Source organism: Zeugodacus cucurbitae, chromosome 2 (genome assembly GCF_028554725.1).
Source record: "Zeugodacus cucurbitae isolate PBARC_wt_2022May chromosome 2, idZeuCucr1.2, whole genome shotgun sequence".
NCBI classification, from domain to species: Eukaryota; Metazoa; Arthropoda; class Insecta; order Diptera; family Tephritidae; genus Zeugodacus; species Zeugodacus cucurbitae.
The window spans coordinates 58,043,338-58,065,655 of NC_071667.1; the positions used below are offsets into that span (position 1 = coordinate 58,043,338).

General features: G+C 26.8%; 1 protein-coding gene across 6 annotated transcripts in view; it reads left to right on the forward strand.

Moving 5' to 3' along the window:
- The window catches only part of LOC105214562 (acetylcholinesterase), a 187,490-nt gene that overhangs the window by 157,606 nt on the left and 7,566 nt on the right, over positions 1 to 22,318 (forward strand). For 5 of the 6 annotated variants that reach the window (XM_054225977.1, XM_054225979.1, XM_054225981.1 and 2 more), the window contains exon 11: positions 5,765 to 6,110. The exons of the other annotated variant lie outside the window; for it this stretch is intronic. In XM_054225977.1, coding sequence (XP_054081952.1) covers positions 5,765 to 5,913 — 149 coding nt within the window. In that variant the 3' untranslated portion in view covers positions 5,914 to 6,110. Of the gene's footprint in view, positions 1 to 5,764; positions 6,111 to 22,318 lie in introns of those variants that run through there. 6 annotated transcript variants of the gene reach the window in all.

Genomic DNA, 22,318 nt, shown 5'->3' on the forward strand with positions numbered 1-22,318 from the left:
GCTAGTCCAGCGGACTAGCACTAGCACTTGGCCTCTGTTAAGGGAGACTCCAAAGCCCTCATCAGTAGGGAAATGAGTTTCCGATAATTCATTTTTTGTTCATTCATAATACAATGGTCAGGAAACATAAAAATCATAGAAGAGCGGCGATTCAAAACCAATGTTGAAGAAATTCTTGTAATTATCGTTTCGAACCACTAAAGAGAACCAGAGAGTTGATTACATGTGGTGATCCTCACTTAGTTAAAACCAATAATTATAATGAATTTTTCAGAGAAGAAATGGTTCAAATAAATAAATTTATGAAAAGATATAGAAAATTCAAAAAAAATACTGACATATTGAAAATATTTTCGAAAACATATTTCATCAGTTTCGAATTTGTATGAATAATAATTTTTCACCTTGTTCAAATTCATCTCATAACTCACTACTTATTAAAGTTATTCGCTATGGGTATGTTATGAAATATATCCCATCAGGGGATCATTTGTTAGAAACAGTATAGTATATATCTTTAAAATATACAACCGTAGTATTTGAAACTGTTGAACAACAGTACCGAAATGAATATAAATTGTAACAAGTAAGTAATGGTTAGTTAGTTCGGGTACCATATTAGAAGAAACACATAATCTCTGAATTTCTATAAAATATTGATGTGCTGAACACATAGAAGACGACAAGCGACGAGCGACATCTGCCAAATATTAAAATACACGCGTTCTTATGGGCACAGATTTTTTGACAACAGCACGACTACGTGACAGCAGGCTTGTAGTTGTCGTTGTCGCCAAGTTAGAAATGTTTCTAATTTTTTCGACGACAATGGCCGCTGTAGAGCTGCCACTAATATGTGAAATGTAAAATTGTTAAAAGTTATGATGATAAAATATGACGTTATTTTGCCAGCAGAAACGTAAAATAGCTTTGTTATATCATTTATAATATCAATCGATTATTTAAAACAAATAAATAGTCTATTTATAAATTTGATGCACAAAAAATTTTACTTTGAACAAAATATATAAACTTTATTGAAGTGAAAGGTTTTAGTACGGCAACAATAAAATCGTTGTTTGATATGTCGCTGCCGTCTTCAAAATGTTCAAGCCGCTGGCTTCAAAGCGACATTTGTAATCAGCCGTCGCTACGTCGTGTCGTGTCGTCGTCTTTGTGTTCAGGACTTGAGAGATTAACCTATATTTGCCGTAAAACATCAGGCACTGAGGTTCTCATGTTCGGTATCTGGAGCCTTGAAAATTTATGGTATGATTTGGACAATTTTTAGATGAGCGATTATAAAATTGTGTTATAAGGGGAGTAGACGTGGTTGTGAACCTGTCTTACATTCGTAACATCAGGATTTCAATCAAATATATGTTGCGAGAGTATAAAAAGATATTAATCTGTAAATAATATACACATGTATTTGCCTTCACCGAGGTTTAGCTCATCGATTCACTGTGTTCCTAGCCTTATACTGAGCTAAGCTGCCTGTGTCTTTTGAACTGGTAACCTTATTTTTTGCTTAACATTAATATGTCCCATGGGTTTCGTTCAAAAACTTCACTTACGATTCCACATATATATGCACTATATGTACATATGTATATTCCTGTCTGTACATAAATTTATGAATAAGTAATGCATGTCTGCATTAACCAATAATAATTTGCTACTCTAGTCACAGACCAACAGTTGCTTGTCTTTTCAAATATTAATGTGTCGGCCAGTTTGACATTTGCAAAATGATATATATATATACATATATATATACGATAATAATAATAATATAAATATATATATATATGTATATATAATTGTAAACATATATACATATATGCAGTTGCATTTACACTCGACTCGCGCGCTCAAGCAACATTGCTCACATATTTTGTGTTTGTAGTTGTGTTTTTACATTATGCTTTTATTGCTATCATTGTTGTTAATTTTAGTGTTTTTGTTGTTTCGTTTATTGTGTGACAGTTTGATTTTAGTACACATTGCTTTTACAACAAATTTTCTATTTTTATACACCGTTTTCGTACAACAATTGCGTACGGGTATACATATGTATGTATGTATGTATGTTTGAGTTAATGTATTGTGTTCCAATGTTTGTATGTACATATGTAACATATAATAGTTTGTGCTTTTTGCAAAATTTTGATACAATTCAATTCAATTCAAAAGTGTTGATTGTTGTATAATGATTATTACATGAATATATTGTATGCAAAAGTTGAGTTGAAAAGTTTTTTTAATTCGAAAAAAAAAGTTGAAAATAAAATAAAAATTTAAAATAAAATAACAGTAATAATCAAATCAAATAAACACGCAACGAGGCTATAAAGTAGACATACAAACAAGAAATAATAAAAAAATGGCTTTCGCTTTGCTGTTGGCTTTTCTTGCCGGTGCATTAATAGGTAAGTAGCGAATGCTAAGTGAAAAGCCTAAAAAAAATTGAAATTTCAAACAACTGCATCACAATCACAACAGAAATCGCACATTGTTTCACTTGCTTTTTGTTGCTGCTTTTATTGTAAAATATTATTTGCATACAAATGTACAAACATATGTATATACATCTACACGTTGTTGTACTGTTTATTGCTTCATTGTTCTTTAGTTGCAATTTTATTTTGTATTTTATTGTCTAAGTACATATTAAAAGTGTTTAAAAAAAGTAATAAGCAATAACAATTCTTCTAAAACGTTAGTCAAATGTATCCTTATGTGCTAGTATTTGCCATAAAATCGGGTTCCTTCCATTCCTCGGAATGGCTGATGTCGTTTTGTCAAAATTGCAAAGCTTCTCTTATATTTCAGATTTCATAGCTTCGAACTTTCTTCCTATTAGTTGGGGTTACTGTTTTGATTTAAATCTTGAAATAAACGGTTTACATAGCACTTTACATCACGAACACAAAATTATTTTTTTTACAGCCTAATATTTTATTTTATCATTTATTTTTTAACCCATTAAATTACAACCATATTTAAAACCATTTTTTCTTATGTAATTGACCAATGCATTTATGTAATTAACTCCCTCTTAAAAAATCATAGCTGCAAATGTTCAAGAAGTGTCCATTTGGACCTGTACACAAGCCAGTACAATGTGATAATGAGGGGCATCTATGTAAAGTAGCAGTTATATTAGGTTAGCAAATATCTCCCTTCTGCGTTTTTGCTCTTTATTCAATGCTTTCTAATAAGTGTTACAGTGATCGCATTTAGTTCAAATATGCGCCGTTTTATTCGATAATCTGTTTCCATCTAGACGGCAACTTTATAATACCGCCCTTCCTTATTTGCGAAGAACTCGGACAGCCACTTTTCACAAGCCTCTTTTGAGTTCAGCTTTACACCACCAAGGGCGTTCGTCATGTACAGGAAGAGGTGGTAATCACTTGACGCTATGTCCGGGCTATATGGTGGATGCGGTAAAGCCTCCCATCCGAGCTGCCGTAGCTTCTGACGAGTCATCAACGAAGTATGTGGTCTGGCATTGTCCTGGTGGAACACTACACCCTTCCTGTTGGCAAATTCTGGACTCTTCTGGTCGATCGCCTGCTTCAAGCGGTCCAGTTGTTCACAGTAGATGGTAGAATTAAGCCATATGGGAGTGGCTCATAGTGGATGATTCCCTTCTAATCCCACCAAACACACATGCAATACCTTCCTGGCCTTGGCCACTGTTCGGGACGATTTACTGGCCTTCGGTTCCTACCGTTTTCGCATGATATTGTCGTATGTGATCCATTGTTAGTCGCCAGTCACCATCCGCTTCAAAAATGGGTCAAGTTCGTTTAGTTTCAGCAGCATGTTGCAGGCGTTAATTCTGTCCAGAAGTTTTTTTTTCGTCAAATCATGCGGCACCCAAACATCAAGCTTTTTTTGTGTATCCAGCCTTCTGCAGATGATTTAATGGTTTAATGGTTTGATGACTAACTCCAATCTCCTGGGCGATGTCACGAGATGCCACATGCCGGTTTAACTCAATGTTTTCCATGATTTGATCGGTATTCGTCGTCACAGGTCTTCCGCTGGCTGGCTTATCCATGGTGTCGTTTTCACCCGCTCTGAATCGTCGAAACCATTCCTCCACAATTCGGAGTGATAGAGTACCATCCCCCAAAACACCATTAATATCACGAAACGTTTCTCTAGTTCCATGAACACCATGTTTACACGTCTATAACTGTTGAACGCAATATCCAAACTAATCATGCATAGCGACGTTTTGTAGGTTATGTCAAGATCTTTCTAAGATGTATTGGTATAGTATTGTAAGATACGAGCTCTGTAGCGCTTTATACATAGCCGCGAAATTCAAAAGACAAAATAGTGAATAGCGGATAACGCGACCTCTTATGTGTACACCGGAAATTATATATTCATTCATGACATCTCGCTGTATTATAAACTGGCGCATGCTTGCAAGATCGTGCCCGCGTCTGCTCCTGAGAACGTCTCAAAAAGCAAGTAAATAAAATATTTATATTTTTGTTAGTTATATATATTAAAAACGTGTTTTTTAAGACTCTGTGTGGCTTGTTTTATGGTGTCTACCTACTTCCATTCGCCTGATGAATATTTGTTTCGAAATAATATTTATTTTTATAAAACCAACTATGGCCAATGTTGCCAGCTATCGAGTTGTCAGCTCGGCTCTTAAGACATATTTTTTTCCAGAGCCTTCATAATAATATATTTTCCATAATCCTGAAAAGATTATCCACTATCACTTTTTCTAATACATGCTTAACCATCGAATTATATGATGGTCTTTAGAAGCCTATTTTATCGAACCATTTAAATGAGACCATTGGACTAGCTTCTTGAGTATATAAAAATTTAAAAACATATTTTTTACGATTATTTCAGTGAAAAATTAAAAAAATGTGATGATTTATACTCATGGTCTGGTTTCGAGACGAGTCATCATAGGTTTATACCAAGAAACAAGTTTTCCGACATAACGTCAAGCAGAGTTCTCAAAAGCGTTATCCGTTAACCAATTATAAAACAAATCTGTTCTCAGATTTCGTGCTCTCAAAACTGAAATATTTAAAAATAAATCAATTTCTCGCTAGAGTTGTCAGTCAACCGGGTTGAGAACTGACATGGAAAATTGGGTTATAAGTTGCGATGTGGATATTGGCTTAAAGGATATCCTCTTCACAAGTGGCTTGTATAAAAAAAAAAAATAATCTTATTAAAAGACATTAAAATTAAGATATTTTAAGTCCCGTACAAGTTCGATGACATCTTATGTAAAAAGCTTGCGAAAAACATTGAGTAACTATGGTTAGTTATGAAACTCAAACAGTCTATAAAATATATTTACAAAAAGATATAAATATGTAAAAAGTAATAAATATATAAATGAAATATATATTTGATATTAAAATACATATTGAAAATTAAAAAAATATATATATTAATGATATATTCAACCGTTATTTTCTATATTTGTTCTGCAATGCATGCAATTCTAAGTAAAAATGGTGCGCTGCTTTTTGTAGACAGTGTATTATGTTAAATGAAAATATAAGACAGAAATTTATTAATTAATATATTTTTCTTTATTTTTATATAAATAAATCTTATAATTTCCATATCTATTTATACCTATATGCTCATATTGCCATATCATGTACATACATTGAAGTATAATTCTGAAAATTAAAATATTTTTAACTGTTTACATTCAAAAATAACCAACATCACTCTCTCTCTCTCTCTTTTGCAGCGCAATGTGAACTTAAACCATCATCCGCTTCCTCGCTGCATCAGGCACAACAACAACAACAGCAAGCGTTGCAAAGGAGCATCGTGGCGTTCGTGTTGGCGTTGTCCTCGCTGGTCTTAGGCATTCCGTCAGTAAATGCATTTTTCTAAAACACAAAAACCATTTTACGAGCGCACAAGTAGCTACAGGCAGGCAATAAATGCAATTATTAACAACAACAACAACAACAGCAACAATAAGATGCACATTAATATTAATGAAAATTAGAAGAAGAAAATGACAAACAATTTATTATTACCAACTAAAGAGACGCAAACACACACACACAGACACGCACACATTTAAACACACACACACATAAAGGCTTATAGCGAAGCGAAAATTGAAAAAAAAATAAAATAAATGTGTAAAGAGCATTCATACATTGTAGGAAGTGTAGTTAATGTAAGTGTGTGTCGAAAAATTATTACAAACATAGTACATGTATACATACATACATACATTTATAACAACGAGCAAATGCATTTGTGTTGCTTATTTGTACAGTCTTGTGCGAATTAATATGTACGAAAAAATATTTTAATTAAATTTTTTTTAAATTTATTTTCATTTAAAATTTTAATATTAAAGCAAGCTTTTAAAGTGTCAATTTTCATTTTAATAAAATGTAAAAATTAATAAAAAAAATAAAAATTATTAGTTTTTTAGTAGAAATATTTTTTTTTTTTTAATTTTTCGAATTTTTAATTCACATTTTTGCTAGATTTTAGCAACACTAGAAACATATAATTTACAATGCTACCAACATAAACACACATACACTACACGTTTTTTACCTTTGCGACGGCTGCCGAGCTGAGCCAAGTCGAAACACTTTTAGCTTGGAGTACCCAACCAAAGTAGTTAATTGTTAATTTGTAAGCCAAAAAAGGCAAATTCCAACACCCTTTAAATGGCATATACTACAAACACACAAATTTGTGACAATTGAAAAAATTAATAAAATTATATAAAATTGGACTACCGCAAGCATAGTTTTTTACAATCAACAAAATTTCGAAATCGAAGTTAAATTAAAAGATAAAGAAAAATTTAAAATTTTTTAGCGACGACGAAAATGTATCGAATATTTGCAGAATATTAACGATTTTATACCTAAATGAAATGAGTTGCAGCGATGAAAAGAGATCGAGATCTGCGGAGAAATTTTAGAAAAAAAAAAATAAATAAATTTGGTACTATTAAAATGTTGCGTGTACAGGTAAACCTCAAATGACGGGGACGGATGTTGGCAGTATGGAATTTGAAAATTCAAATTAAAACAAATGTATGGAGTTTATAATTCAAAGAAATTTATTTTAGTATGTAATTATTTTTTGAAAATATTTCAATATTTGAATTTTGTTTTTAAGCTTTTGAAAAAAAAAAAAGTAAATTAAGATGAGATTTATTATGATCTTACTAAATTTGAAAATTCGAAATGATTTGAAATTTCAAATTATTAATAAATTTTATGTTTTTATTATTAGTATATTTTTCTAGAAAATTCGGGTTTGGACATGAAGGGTCTTTAAAATGCCGAAATTTTTTTCTATTCTCATAAATTTTAGCACCCACTGAGAGATTTAGAGAGTTGTGTGGGTTTATGAAGTATGCGTGGCTACATTTTACATATGATATGAGGAAAGCATAGCAAAGTTAATTTAATACCTGCCTAGATCAAACCTTTTTGGGGATCCCATAGAAGATAGTAGTTTAGAGAGAGTGTTTTGCAGTAAATAGATCATCAATGTTTCATATCAAAATAGAGGCTCTAACTTCGAACAACTGGCAAAAAATATAAAGCCTACGGCATGCGGTGTCTTTTCATGTTCCAGGCTCCGGAACATATAGACTCGTTTGCCTCTAATAAGGCCTGGAAGCACGTTATAAAGCATTAAACTAAGACTTGATTGGATAGAGTGAGAACTGTTTGATATGTAAGAAGTGTTTTGGGATGAAGAGCGTTAAAATTTACGAAAGTTATACCCAAATAGATTATAGAACCTTTTCTATTTGTATGAAGTGGATAAAAATGTGAGTAACAGTTTAGAAAAAAGATTTTTTTTGCTTTAAATTTTTCTTTTTGTTTCGTCTATTTCTCTATCTCTTTCGCTTCTTCTTTAAAATATATTTTTTTCAATTATATTTTTACTTTATATATATTTTTCTCTACTACCGATTTTTCTACTCATTCTTCTTCTAATCAATTGTTTTGTTTTCTAAAATCTATTTCTAATCATTTAAAAAATATTTACGCAATTTTACTGTTTTCACACCATTACGTTATATGAGGTTTACCTGTAAACGATACTTTTTTTTAAAGAGAAAAGCAAATTGCTTACACACACCTTATGGTAGTTGATTGTGGAACGTCAACAATAAATGTCGACACAAAATTAGTCAATTTATTGTATTGCATTGTCATGAAGCAGTTTGTATGCTGATTATTTCATTTTGTCACTATTATTACGCACAGCAACTGTCACGTACAATAACAACTAACTTACTAAGTACTATATATATTTTATTTTAATAACTTTGAAATAAAAATAAAAAAATATTTTTTAAGTTAAATTTTTTCCAAAAATTTGCGCTTGCCAAGACAACACTTAGCTTTAATTAAATTACTTTCAACTACATTTATGCAACAACAACAACAACAACAATACTCGTATATTTAGTGCGCAAATAAGCCTTTAGCCTTTATTCCATATAGCTTTCCCTTCAGCTGTGCTGTAGAAATAAAAAAAGAAAACAGAAATAATTAGAAAGAGCAGAAATTAAGCGAAATTAAAAGAAAAGTAAAAAATAAATGAAAGTAACCTATTCTTATGGCTGACAAATTAATTGGATTTTAATAGTGTAAACAATGGTGAATTGTATTAGGTGCATGTTGCAAATTTGTACAATAAACTAAATTAGTGGCACAAACACACTCACGCATATTATAGCGTTAAAATAATGAAAATATTGAAAAATCCAAAATATTAATTTAAGTATTTATATGTATGCATAGGCATATAGCTTGTATATGTGTGTATGTGTTTACATGTAAAACTAAAATAAAAATATTATGTCGAGTTACTAGAAATTACAAAAACAACAATAAGTTCATGTGTTGAAAATGAAAATAATTGAAAAAAATTATTGATAATTAAAAAAAATTAATAGTAATTAAAAAAAATTAATAATAATTAACAAGAATTATTATTAATTATTAGAAAAATATTGATAATTAAAAAAAATAAAAATAAAAATTATTAGTAATAAAAAAAATTATTAATAATTAATGACTAAAAAAAAATATTAATAATTAATGATTAAAAAAAATTATTAATAATTAAAAAAAAATATTGATAATTAAAAAAAATTATTAATAACAAATTATAATTAATGAAAAAAAAAAATTAAAATCTAAGCTATTTCTATATATTCTATGAAAATGAATTATATGCATTAAACGAAATTGTAAAATGAATTGCTAAGCAAACACTTTTTATATAAAAAAAAGCATAAGCTGACTAGTAAAAGTGTGACAAATATTTATATACACACATATATATACACAAATATATATATATATATATATATAAATTCCAGTAAACGGTATATATATATATAGACGACGCAAAACATATCAGTATATTATTATAACGACTATTATTACAATTATTATAAACCAAAAGATGATATTATTAATATGAATTTGTACTCAACAGTTTTATAAAATTGGCTCTTATAGAAGGAAAAACAAAAAAACAAAATGCAAAAACAATGTAATAACGAAAAAATGAAAGAAAAATTAAAATTAAATTATATCAAATATACTTGTACAAACATACATATATATTTACGCGTAAGCTGACTTTAAAGAAGTTAATTATATACACACACACACGCATATAGAAAAATAGTTAAAATTAATAATAATTAACTGAAAATTAAAACTAAAAATTAAGCGTTTGCAATGTCAATGAATTACTACAACAATAACGGTATAGCTGTATCTCCACACACACACACACACACTCATACGCATACAAACACAGAGACGCATAAAAATCACTCATACGCACTGGCATACATTGTTAGTACTATAAGCACACATAACTAATAAGCTAAAGGTAACGCAAAATATTAACAGTTATACAGTGTGTGTGTTATAAAATATATATACATACATATATATATGTAGTTTAGTTACACACACACACACACATGCATACTTGCATACATGTCGTTAAACTGTAGTGTACTCAATTACAAACACTATTAAGTAGTTAATTAATTAGCTAATTATCTATAAAAAATATATAAAAATAAATATTAAATGCATATCAATTATAGATACTTCTAAATGAAACGTGGACATTCTGATTACAACAAAAAAAATAAAAAAAGAAGTGAAAATACAAATATTATATAGTTATAAGACTAGTTCTGTAACTAGTTGCACATTTATACTTAGTAAAGCTAAGTGTAAAATGCAAAAAAAAAATAATAAATAAAAATCACACATACATATAAAAAATATTGCAAAATAAATACATAGCTGTTAAGCCAAAAAATTAGTAATAAAATTAAAATATATGTAAAATTAAAAATAAATAATTAAAAATATGCAAAAAGCAAGAAAAATGTGTCATACATAATAAATAAAATATATAAAATGTAATAAAAACAAAAATCAACACGTATTTTAATTGAAAAAAAAAACAACAACAATGAAATAAATAAAATATAAAAGAAAGTCTATTATTATTTCTAAATTAAAAAAACATTAAAAAGTAGTGGAAAAAAATAAAATAAAAAATTAATAAATTAAGTCTAAAAACCCTGAGCGATGTTCGCTTGCAACTGCAGACATAGTAGGTTAAAAACAAAAAAAAAATTTAAATAAAATAAAAATATTTATAATAAAAATAAAAAATTTAAAAAATAAAATTAAATAAAAATCATAACTAGGTCTTCTAAGGCATTGACTAATGCACAGCAGTCGAAAACATACATAACTCCAAAACTAATAAAAAGTTATGAAAATTGTATGTTAAATATGCAATGAGTATATGCAGTGTAGTAGTGTACCCTGTTGCTTTTCTATTTGAATACTAAGTATTTCGTGAGCAAAAAAAAAAAAGAAGTATATATACATATATAATAATTATAACAATTTTTATATAAAACCTAAAAACTTAGTACACTATACTAGTAAATATTATTAGCAACCCTTGACTAACTAAACGTTTAGCAGTTATGCCCTAAAACCACAAACCTAGTACTAAATGAAATGCTTGAATAACTAACTTATTTAAATTGAAATTAAAAAAAAAAGAGTTAATGCAACATTGTGTTGTGTGATGTTAAAAGCAAAAAAATGAAATATGGAGTTATGCAGTTTATGCTGGCGAAAAGCTTAGCCAATTGACAGCGCAGGAAATTTAAATATAACTAATATAACTTGAAGAACAGCGGTAATATGATTTCTTATTAAAAAAAATATCAGTTTATTAGTAGAAAAAAAAATCAAGTAAAAAAAATTTTAAGAATTAAAATTTGTATATATTTTTTTTATTAATTTTAAAATATGATTTTATATATTTTTTAATATGAGATTATTTTATTTATTTTATGTTCCAGCAACATTTCCATTGAGTAATTCTTTTAAATAAATTTATTTTTCTTATAAAGTAACCTCAAACCTCTAACTTCTATTTCACAAATTCCAACTAGATGGCAACACTGTCAACAAATATGGTGGTTACAATTAAGATATTAAAATTTATTAGGTTTAATATTAAGTTTAATACTAAACTTCGGAAAATTTCCTACAAAAAAATTTGAGTGTTGCCAGATTATTGTTATTTATATTATTATAGGGTATGAAAAGTAAATATTTTGGCTTGAAGTCATTCAATATTCCTTTCAATTATATATCAAAATATTATCACATATTAAAAATTAAATATGAAAAAAATAACAATGTGGCAACACCAAACTTTATATAATATTATGCATTTAAAAAATTTTAATTTTGTACTTTTTTACTGTTGATTTGAATTCTCCTATTTGTCTTCAGTAGATACGCTAAAGTAAAATTAAAAAATTTTAAAATTACAACAATAATAACAAAATGCTGTCAATTGGCCACTTGCCAGCTCTCTAACTGCATAAGCCATAAATCTGTAATTTAACACTCAAACGCATATGTATATATAAATATCTATAAAATTCTATAAAATAAAGCTATACATTAAACATAATAAAAATTTATATTTTTATACAAAAAAAACAAAATAATTAACACTAAAACTATATTACGTACTCTAAGTGAAAATAAATGTTCACACAAATGAAAGCTACTGCAAATGCATTAATAAATTTTAATTTATATGCTAATAAAATTAAAAAAAAATTATTTTTTATAATTTAAAAATAATTTTTCAAAATTTAAAATAATTTTCTAAAACAAAAAAAAAATATTTTCAAATAATTTTCTAATTTTTTTTTTATTTATTTTTATTTTTAAATATATTGTTAATATTAAATTTATTAATTTTTTTCTCAATTCGTTTTTCAATTATCGTGCGAAACTTAAATATATGTAAAAACAACAGTAACATCTTATATATGTTACAACACATATATTAAATATTTATGTATGTATGTACACAAATCATTTAACGCGCACGCGCAAAGCCTCCTTGCGTACATATAAACACAAACTATATATGTACATATGTGCCCTTGTTAATGACGTTAGTAATGATCGCATACTGTCTTTCTCCACAAGTCTGCTAATTAATTAGCCGATTTATCAGCTATATACATGTATTTGTGTACATTCATACATAAAAATGCCAGAATATGTAATAATAATTTATATCAAGTCTATAATTAGTGATGCTCTCAATCTGATTTATTTGGGTATTAGATTTAGTGTCACTCTTGTAAAATCATTAATTTCGGAAATTATTTGATTCTTATTTTTCCAAATTCTTTCTATTTTTTTGGAGTTTCGATCATTTCATTTTACATTCATTTCTATTTTTGATTCTGATCTGATTTGTATGTATCACGTTGCCAACTACATATGGTTTAGTGGCTCAAATCAAATTTATGAATGGCAATGGGATACTTGGAGTTACACATATACTTTAATATTTTTTTATTTCTTTTTTATTCTTTTTTTTTTTTAATATTTACTATATTAAGAGATATATGAGATAATTATTACTTGAATATTGGTTAGTTTTTTAAATTTGTTATTAAAATTTTTAGTAAAAATATGTTTTTCTCTGTAAAATATTTAAGAAATAATAAAATATATTTATATTGAAGTTACGCCAAAATAATAATAAAATACTCAAAAATTCTTCACACTTCAGTCAAAAGTTCATTTAATAATTTTATTTGGTTGTGCAGTAGGTTTGTAACAGAGTCCTCTTCAAATTATAATCCAAATTTAATTAAAATACTCTGAGAAGATGCATTATAACTGCTTTAATTTGAACTGAGTAATGAAATAAATTCTTTTAATCGATATCTTAAGCATTTTTTGGTGATTAACACACACAAAATTTTCTGGTAACAAAGTTAGTCTACAAATCTGTTATAGAAGAATGAAGCTTCAAAGAGGTTTATACAAAAGCTCTTCTTTAACGTACGGTCCACAAAGTGTAGTCAAACCTAATACGATCACATCTTTAACGGAAAATTGTGAAAGATAGACTTATAGCCTTTTCACACAGCCAAATTAATTGAGCAATTAAAATGTTTATTAAGAAACCCTTTTTTGGTTTTTATACTGCGGGCTACTCGATAACCGATCAGCTGTTATACATTTTAGTTTTTGCTTTTCATAAGAAGTGGGTAATTTTTCAGCCGATTAATATTTTTTTTAACAGCGACATCTACCGTAGCTTTTTTATCAAAATATTCAGCCACTCTCAGACAAAGAACGTATATCGTACGTCGTGGAAGAGTTTGATTTTGATTTTCAAGTCGCTTAAAATTCATTTAAAAAGACATGTAGATTTTATTTTGTATGGTAAATTAGCGTTTTAATCGAGCTGAGGCCGGTTAATTGATCAATTAGGTCCTGTGTGAAAAGGCTATCAGGAAGAAGTTGAAGCGTCGAGCAATATTTATACTTAGAGCAGTTCAGTCATTAAAAGCTTGAGCTGTAAATTTTCTGAAAGCGAGATTGAAGCTTTTACTTAAGGGAGAGATTTTTTTTATTTGAAATATAATTAAGATTTACTGTGGCGGTATCATTTAAGTCTCTATAAATGCTCTAAAATATATATGGACATATTTCAATTTAATCTTCACCCTAAATACACTTCCATTCTATAAGTAGCCTTATTGAACAATTAATAATTGACAATATTTGATTTTCAGTAAGTATTAATTTTTGCTTAAAATGTTATTTGGAAAAAAACAGAAAAAAAAAATAATTTTAATTTTTTATATTTGTTAACATTTGAATTTATTTTGAAAATAAATTATGAATTATCATTGAATTAATTTTTTTTTATTTCAACAAGCACAAATAATTTGCATATTTACTATCAGTCCCTTTTCACTCACGCCTAACAAAAACAACAACAAGTGTTAGTAAGTGTAAAAACAAATACAGTTAAGTTGATGAATACTTTGTTGTTGAAAACAAAACAAAAAATAGCAACAAATATACATGAATACATATTATTAAATATAACATAAATTATATCAGCTATGACATCTGATAATAAAAGGTAAATGTTTAATTGAATAAAGCGAGAGAAAATGGCAGAGCAAAGAAAGCGTTGGAGTGAACGGAGGGAAGAGAGTGGCTATTGGAGTGGAGGAATGCATTGAAAGCCAAAGCGCTGAAACATTTGTATTGCACAGTATACAAATACGGTAAATTCAATAAGGAAGCACACAATAATAGCAACAACAACAACAACAAAACAATGTAAACAACACACAAAACAACCGATGACAGAGGAAACAATGTTACTCAAACACTTGAATACAATAAATACAATAAATGAAATAAACGAAAATGCACGAACGCACACATTGCAACAGAAAACAAAAAAGCACAAAAACGAAAAATGAAAGAAAAAAAACGCTAAAATGCATGCTCATACATGCAACCGCGTTAAACTGTTAATGTGAAACAATGTTAAGTAGTCGTAATCATAAAATATGCAATTGTAATAAAAATTGAAATGCATTTGAATGCAATAAAACGCGAAGCTGTGCGGCATTTGAATGCTCGCAAAATAAAAAAAAAATTAAAATAAAAATAAAATTGCATAAAATAATTATGAAGTGAAAATGATTTTGTTGGTAGCCGAGCAAAAAAAAAATATTAACAAAAAAGTTAATGGAAAAAATATCAGACAAATACTCTTTTTTGTGTAACAAACTGCAGCATAGTAAATAATATTAAAAAATAAAAATATAAAATACAAATAAAATTAAAATATAAAAAAAAAATAAAATAAAATTATATTAAATTTAAATAAAAAAAAATTATAAGTTCATCTTTAAAATGTAATAAAATTCATTGAATTTAACAAATTGAATTCTTATAATGGTTTTTGTGTCACACAATTATCAAATACATATCACTATATGGCCTATTTATATTTATTTATTTACAAAAACGAAAAATGGCAGCAACAAGCATGTACAGCGGCGCAACACTGAAATTAGCATAGGTCGTGGCGTGGCATTTTGCATAGGAAATTTGTTGTTGTGTCGCTGCTGAGTTGAGAATTTTGCTAAAAATTTTAATTAGTAATGATTACTGTACAATTTTTAACATTTAAATATATATACACATACTATATATATATAACAAAATAAATGAAAATTATGTGTTCTTTAACGGTAAAGATATTGAATTTGTATGGCATTATATAAATACGTTAAGTAATATGATAAAAATTAAAATGAAAATATTAGCAGAAGTAGCGGAAATTAATTTCAGACACTATTTTAAGTGATGGACGTATACTTTAAGGCGCTTTGAATGAGACATTTTTATAGTTATAATTTTGATGATGCTATCAATTTGATCAATTGTAAAATAAAATAAAATAAAATAAAATAAAATAAAGTAAAATAAAATAAAATAAAATAAAATAAAATAAAATAAAATAAAATAAAATAATTGAAATAAAATAAAATAAAATATAATATAATATAATATAATAAAATAAAGTAAAATAAAATATAATATAATAAAATAAAGTAAAATAAAATAAAATAAAATAAAATAAAGTAAAATAAAATAAAATAAAATAAAATAAAATAAAATAAAATTAAATAAAATAAAATAAAATAAAATAAAATAAAATAAAATAAAATAAAATAAAATAAAACAAAATAAAATAAAGTAAAATAAAATAAAATAAAATAAAATAAAACAATTGAAATAAAATAAAATAAAATAAAATAAAGTAAAATAAAATAAAATAAAATAAAATAAAATAAAATAAAATAAAATAAAATAAAATAAAATAAAATAAAATAAAATAAAATAAAATAAAATAAAATAAAATAAAATAAAATAAAATAAAATAAAATAAAATAAAATAAAATAAAATAAAATAAAATAAAATAAAATAAAAGAAAATAAAATAAAATAAAATAAAAGAAAATAAAATAAAATAAAATAAAATAAAATAAAATAAAATAAAATAAAATAAAATAAAATAAAATAAAATAAAATAAAATAAAATAAAATAAAATAAAATAAAATAAAATAAAGTAAAATAAAATAAAATAAAATAAAATAAAATAAAATAAAATAAAATAAAACAATTGAAATAAAATAAAATAAAATAAAATAAAATAAAATAAAATAAAATAAAATAAAATAAAATAAAATAAAATAAAATAAAATAAAACAATTGAAATAAAATAAAATAAAGTAAAATAACATAAAATAAAATAAAATAAAATAAAATAAAATAAAATAAAATAAAATAAAATAAAATAAAATAAAATAAAATAAAATAAAGTAAAATAAAATAAAATAAAATAAAATAAAATAAAATAAAATAAAATAAAATAAAATAAAATAAAATAAAATAAAATAAAATAAAATAAAATAAAATAAAATAAAATAAAATAAAATAAAATAAAATAAAATAAAATAAAATAAAATAAAATAAAATAAAATAAAATAAAATAAAATAAAGTAAAGAGTAAAAAATAAAATAAAATAAAATAACAAAAAATAAAATAAAATAAAGTGAAATAAAATAATATGAAATAAAATAAAATAATATTTAAATGAGGCAAAATAAAATAGTAAATATAAAATAATTAAAATTAAAAAATTAAAATAAAATAAACAAATATTATTTCAAATATTAAAACATATTTAAAAAAATTGTAATAAAATGGTAATAAGTATTTATTACTATAGAAATAAAAGTAATAATATGTCAAAAAATATTATAAGCTATTATTAGTACAGCAAAATCGTGAGTTTGTACATTGTTGTAAACACATTTTCACCAAAAAAAAAAAAAACCGCATAAGAACTAAACAACCTTGCTTTGAGTATGCCAGAGAATTAGATACGCTTTAAAATGTAGTGTGCATTAATAAAACGTAGTAAATAAAAAATATTAACTTTTTTGTAATATTTTTAATAAATCAATAGAGACTAGTGCAAGTAGACTTCAATAGAATTAAGCAGTGCTTAAAAATACAATTAACAATTAATGGAAAACAGCGAAATGGAAATAAAAAATAAATAGTTTTTCTTATAATTTATTGGTATTAACTTTTAAAATTAGTAACAAAATATAGTTGAAATATTAGAGCAAATTTTAGTTAACTACTGCAGCCATACAACGTACATACACACACAATAATAAATATTAAAATAAAATTATTGTAGCAAATAAAATTGCCTAGCTAAATTAGTAAAATTCTCTGATATAATTTAGTACTACATACAATAAACCGAAAATAGAAAAAAAAATATTGATAAAATATTTATATAGTCTAGTGAAGCATATAGTTAATACAGTTGTAGTAGGTGTGAATCAGAGAATCAGCGAAAAAAACAATAAGTATTGAATTACTAAGAGACAAATAAGTGAAATAATATTGAAAAATAAAATATGTAAAAAAAAATAAATTGAAATTAAAATTATATTAAGAATAAGTAATAAAATAAAATAAAATAGTAAAAGCGAATGATTATACTTTAAGACAAATAATGCGTAAATAATGTTTACTTTTTAAAATAAGTCAAGTAATTTCCTGTTTGAGTGTTCAGCAAAAGCAAGCGATATTACTTTCAAAAACTTTTGTAAAGGAAAATCAGGAAGATTATTACAACAAAAACAAAAAACTATACACATATTATATATGAAGAAAGTATTTAAAGAAATATGATTAATAAAATCATAAAAATAAAAAAATGAAATTAAAGGCACTAAATTTAAATTACAACTTTGGAAATACAGATACAATAATACACAGTGACAAAAAAAAAATAAAAATAATAATAATAAACTAAGTGAAAATAAACAGCTAAAGTAAATGTCAACAAGTTTCAAATTTAATTTAAAAAACTTTAGAAATAAACAAACACCGTTATACCATATACAGCAAATACTAAAAAAATAAAAAAATTACTTTGTAAAGTACTTACAATTACAATACATAATTCCATAAGCTAAGCTAAACAGTAACGATTATGTAGCAAACGAGTCTTCAAACAACTCAATAAACCTTAGACCTTAAACCAGAAACCCATGAAACAAATTTCTAAAAATATGTATGCAATAAGGTTTAGAAAATCCAAAAGTTACAATTAAAACCTAATCCAAAAACATAAAAATTTTATTTGAGAAAATTATAAAAACCACACACATATAAATACCTTTGCAAGCAAAAGAAGCCAAAAAATCCACAAAAATGATTTCAAAACGAAAAAGTGAAAAATAATTCAAAGTTATCTAGTGAACATTTTAAGATATAATCTAAAACTGATGCAGCCAGAAATTCACACAAAAATAAATATTCATTAAATATTAATATATAATTGAATTATATAGTAAATACATGCATATACAAGTAAAATATATCAAACATCAATGCTAATGCTACAACAAAGCTACAAACAATAATTATAATTACTTACTGATAATGTTTACATATATATAAAATACACTCACACACACACACAAACATACAAATACATAAAATTGTATTATGTGCATAATACTAAAGAATTATTAAGGTTATACATACATACATATATTATTGAAATGTTGGTGAAGCCAATCAACTGAAATAATTTACTAAATCAATAAAAGGAAATTCATATTATAATGTACTGTCATTGAATTGTGGTTTCATTTCAAGGGTTGGTAGTTCTCCTGTACTCGCGCCTCAATCGAAGGTTCGCTGGAAAGCCGCAATGAGGATGTAAGCGTCGAGCATACATTTTCGGCATCAATATTTTCGTAAAGAAAATTCATTGCATTAAATCAGCTAATTAACTGTCTGAGGAATAGAAAAAACGGTATTTTCAAATAATGAGTCTTCGAATTATGTTGACAATGTCAGTTCTCCAGTATCTCCAGATACCAACAAAATCGAAAAACACAATAGCGACAAGATTCAGAAGAACTACGACAATGAGAACTACGGCTATCAGAGGGACCCACTTTGAAAGCGATATCGTAGTTATTTGATTCTGACGCCAAATGTGAACAGAAAGAGGTATATTAGTTTTATTTATGAGTTCAGTAAAAATCTGAATATACTGGCTGGGCAGAATACATTCTGTCCAATAAAACACAAACATCTTATCAATCATTTAAATTTATTATATCCCCTTAAAAATAGGGCCCTTCTGAGGCAATACACTCTTCCAAAGAATAATCCAATCATCGAAACATTTTTTATAGCTATATTCCGGGATGGCCTTCAGTTCTCGTTACGAATTAGTTTTGATGTCTTCAATGCTCTCAAAACGGGTTCCACGAAGTGGTAATTTGAGTTTTGGAAACAGGAAAAAGTCACATGGGAATATATCTGGAGAGTACGGTGATTGTTCGATGTTATTTGTTGAATTCATGTTCAAAAACTTGTTAATTTTTCAGATCTTTGGGCAGCAATCGCGCTGCGACTTTCCGCATACCCAAAACATCGACCAAGAGATAACGAGCGGTCTCATGAGACATGCACATAATTTGGGCTATCTCTCGCAAAATAATGACGATTTTCGAGCACTACTTCCTTTATGTTGTCGACGCCTTCTTCAGTTGAAGAGGTCGAAGGCCGAACGTGGCAAATCGTTCACTTCTTCTCGCCCGTCTTTGTACGATTTATACCAATCGTAAACTTGAGTTTTCGAAATGGTTGAATCACCAAATGTTTTTTCAACGTTTCCAACGTTATTATATGAAATACCTGAACAAATAATTGGTGGCGAAGTTATTAAGAAGTCCTGTGAATAAGCAGCAACTTTGGCCGAATTTTCCGAGTGGGAAGGAAGTCGCCTTTTGATCAGTTTTCTTTACTCCGTCACTGATACAGTTTATACTAAGAGTGCCTGCTGAGTGAACACTCAAAGCCGAACCGAGCCGAGCCGAGCACAAAGTTGATAAATGCGAGCAATAAGCTTCACAGCTGTGCGCATACTTTTTCATATGAAATCGCACAATTAGGGCAGAGTGGAAGCTGACCGAAGCCGAATGTAAAGCTGATCAATGCGAGAAAAACACTTTTAATGTGTTTTGAGTACAAATATTTGTGTAAATTAATATTTTGATGGTTTTAATTTGAATTTTAATTAAGGGGCTATACCGGTGTAACCCATTGGGCGAATTGGGCGATTTTCGTGAATTATTTTAAAGAAAGTGCTCGATTGCATGTTTCGAGGTTTTTGGGACACAATAAGGTATATGTTCAGTTATATTTTAAGATTTTTTTGTACAAAAATATTGAAAAATAACGGAGATGTGTGCTGTCTTGGGAGTGCAACAAAAGTTCCCCAACTGCTGACATGAGTTCGGCCGAATGAGTTGCTGAAACTAAAAAAATGAAAAGGTCATTAAAGTTGAAGGTATTACCTAAACAATAACCGACGATTTTTTTAAAATTATCAAAATTTAACAAAATGGCGTAGCTCTGAAAAAAATTGTAGTTTTTCTAATGCGAAATTTACAATTTTCAATAAATCAAAAAGATCGTAGGTCATTGTCCAGTGAATATATCCAAGAATACTTAGTTCAAATTTGAATCGATGTTTCGGTTGGTATAGCCCCTTAAATATAATTAAATTAAAATATTTTTTAATGTAACAATAATATACATATTATCTATTTTAAAAAAATTTAAAATTTTTTTAAACTTTGAATTCAACCTTTTGTAAACGCATGTTTCACCTTATATTCGGGTATATTAAAAAAATTTCGAATATCTTCTTAAATCTGTAGACAAATAACAAATATTAAAAGGAAATGTACACATGTACGTGTATAATAACAAATTACTCCAGGAATTCAGCACAAATTCTCGAATCCACTCTGCGGTCCTAAAATTGATCAGCACTTATCGAATAAGCCTTGCGCTGGGCTCGAGTTATGGGCGTCCACTCTGCTGGCACCCTTAGATTTAATTAGCGGAAAAATTGCAATAATGTCTCTCCAGCTGTTATGATAAATAAAATATTATTCGTGTATATTCTCGAGCAATTATAAATTGAATAATTAATTAACTGAATGCGTTACACAAATAAGATTAAAATATATTAAAATAAACTCTATCTTTTTCTTAAAGCACTTACGTGTACTTTGGTAGTCTGGATTATGTAATTTCCTTCTGTTTGCTCAGGTTCTTAGCACTTAAAATATGAAATAAATAATATTTTAATCCTCATTTTTCACACGCCATTAATGCCTTTTCAATTAAGAAATTTTCGAAAATAATACGGATTAAAATTTTTAACGCCACTTAATCGTTTGTTTTGAGTCTTCTCTCCTTCCGAAATTAACATTTTTGATTTACAAACAATATTATGCGCACTTAATACTCGTGTGAGCTGACTTATCCGTTAATAACGCTGAGTTATAAATAAGTAATCAAGTTAATGTAATGCAAGTGACTTTCCACACAGCCAGCAAGCACCGTAAGCAAATTATCAAATTAATTATGTAATTTGTAAGCGCACTCCAAGTGATTTAATTTCATATTTACGACCAAATGTGTGTATAAACACAAATGCACTTAACACTAACTACGCTCAGACTAAATAATCATTAAATTAATAAAATTAATATTTTACCGTTGTCGCACTTACGCTTGATAATTGCTGTTGTTGTTATTGGCCGCAAGTGGCGATTGAGTGAGTGATGCGTTATGAATATGTATTGCCAATGCGTTTCACGTGCTACTGAAATGCATAAAAAACGGAAATAAAAAATGAAATTATTTTTTTGTAATTTTGAATTGTAATCAGCTGAAGCTGAAGAGTCTGCC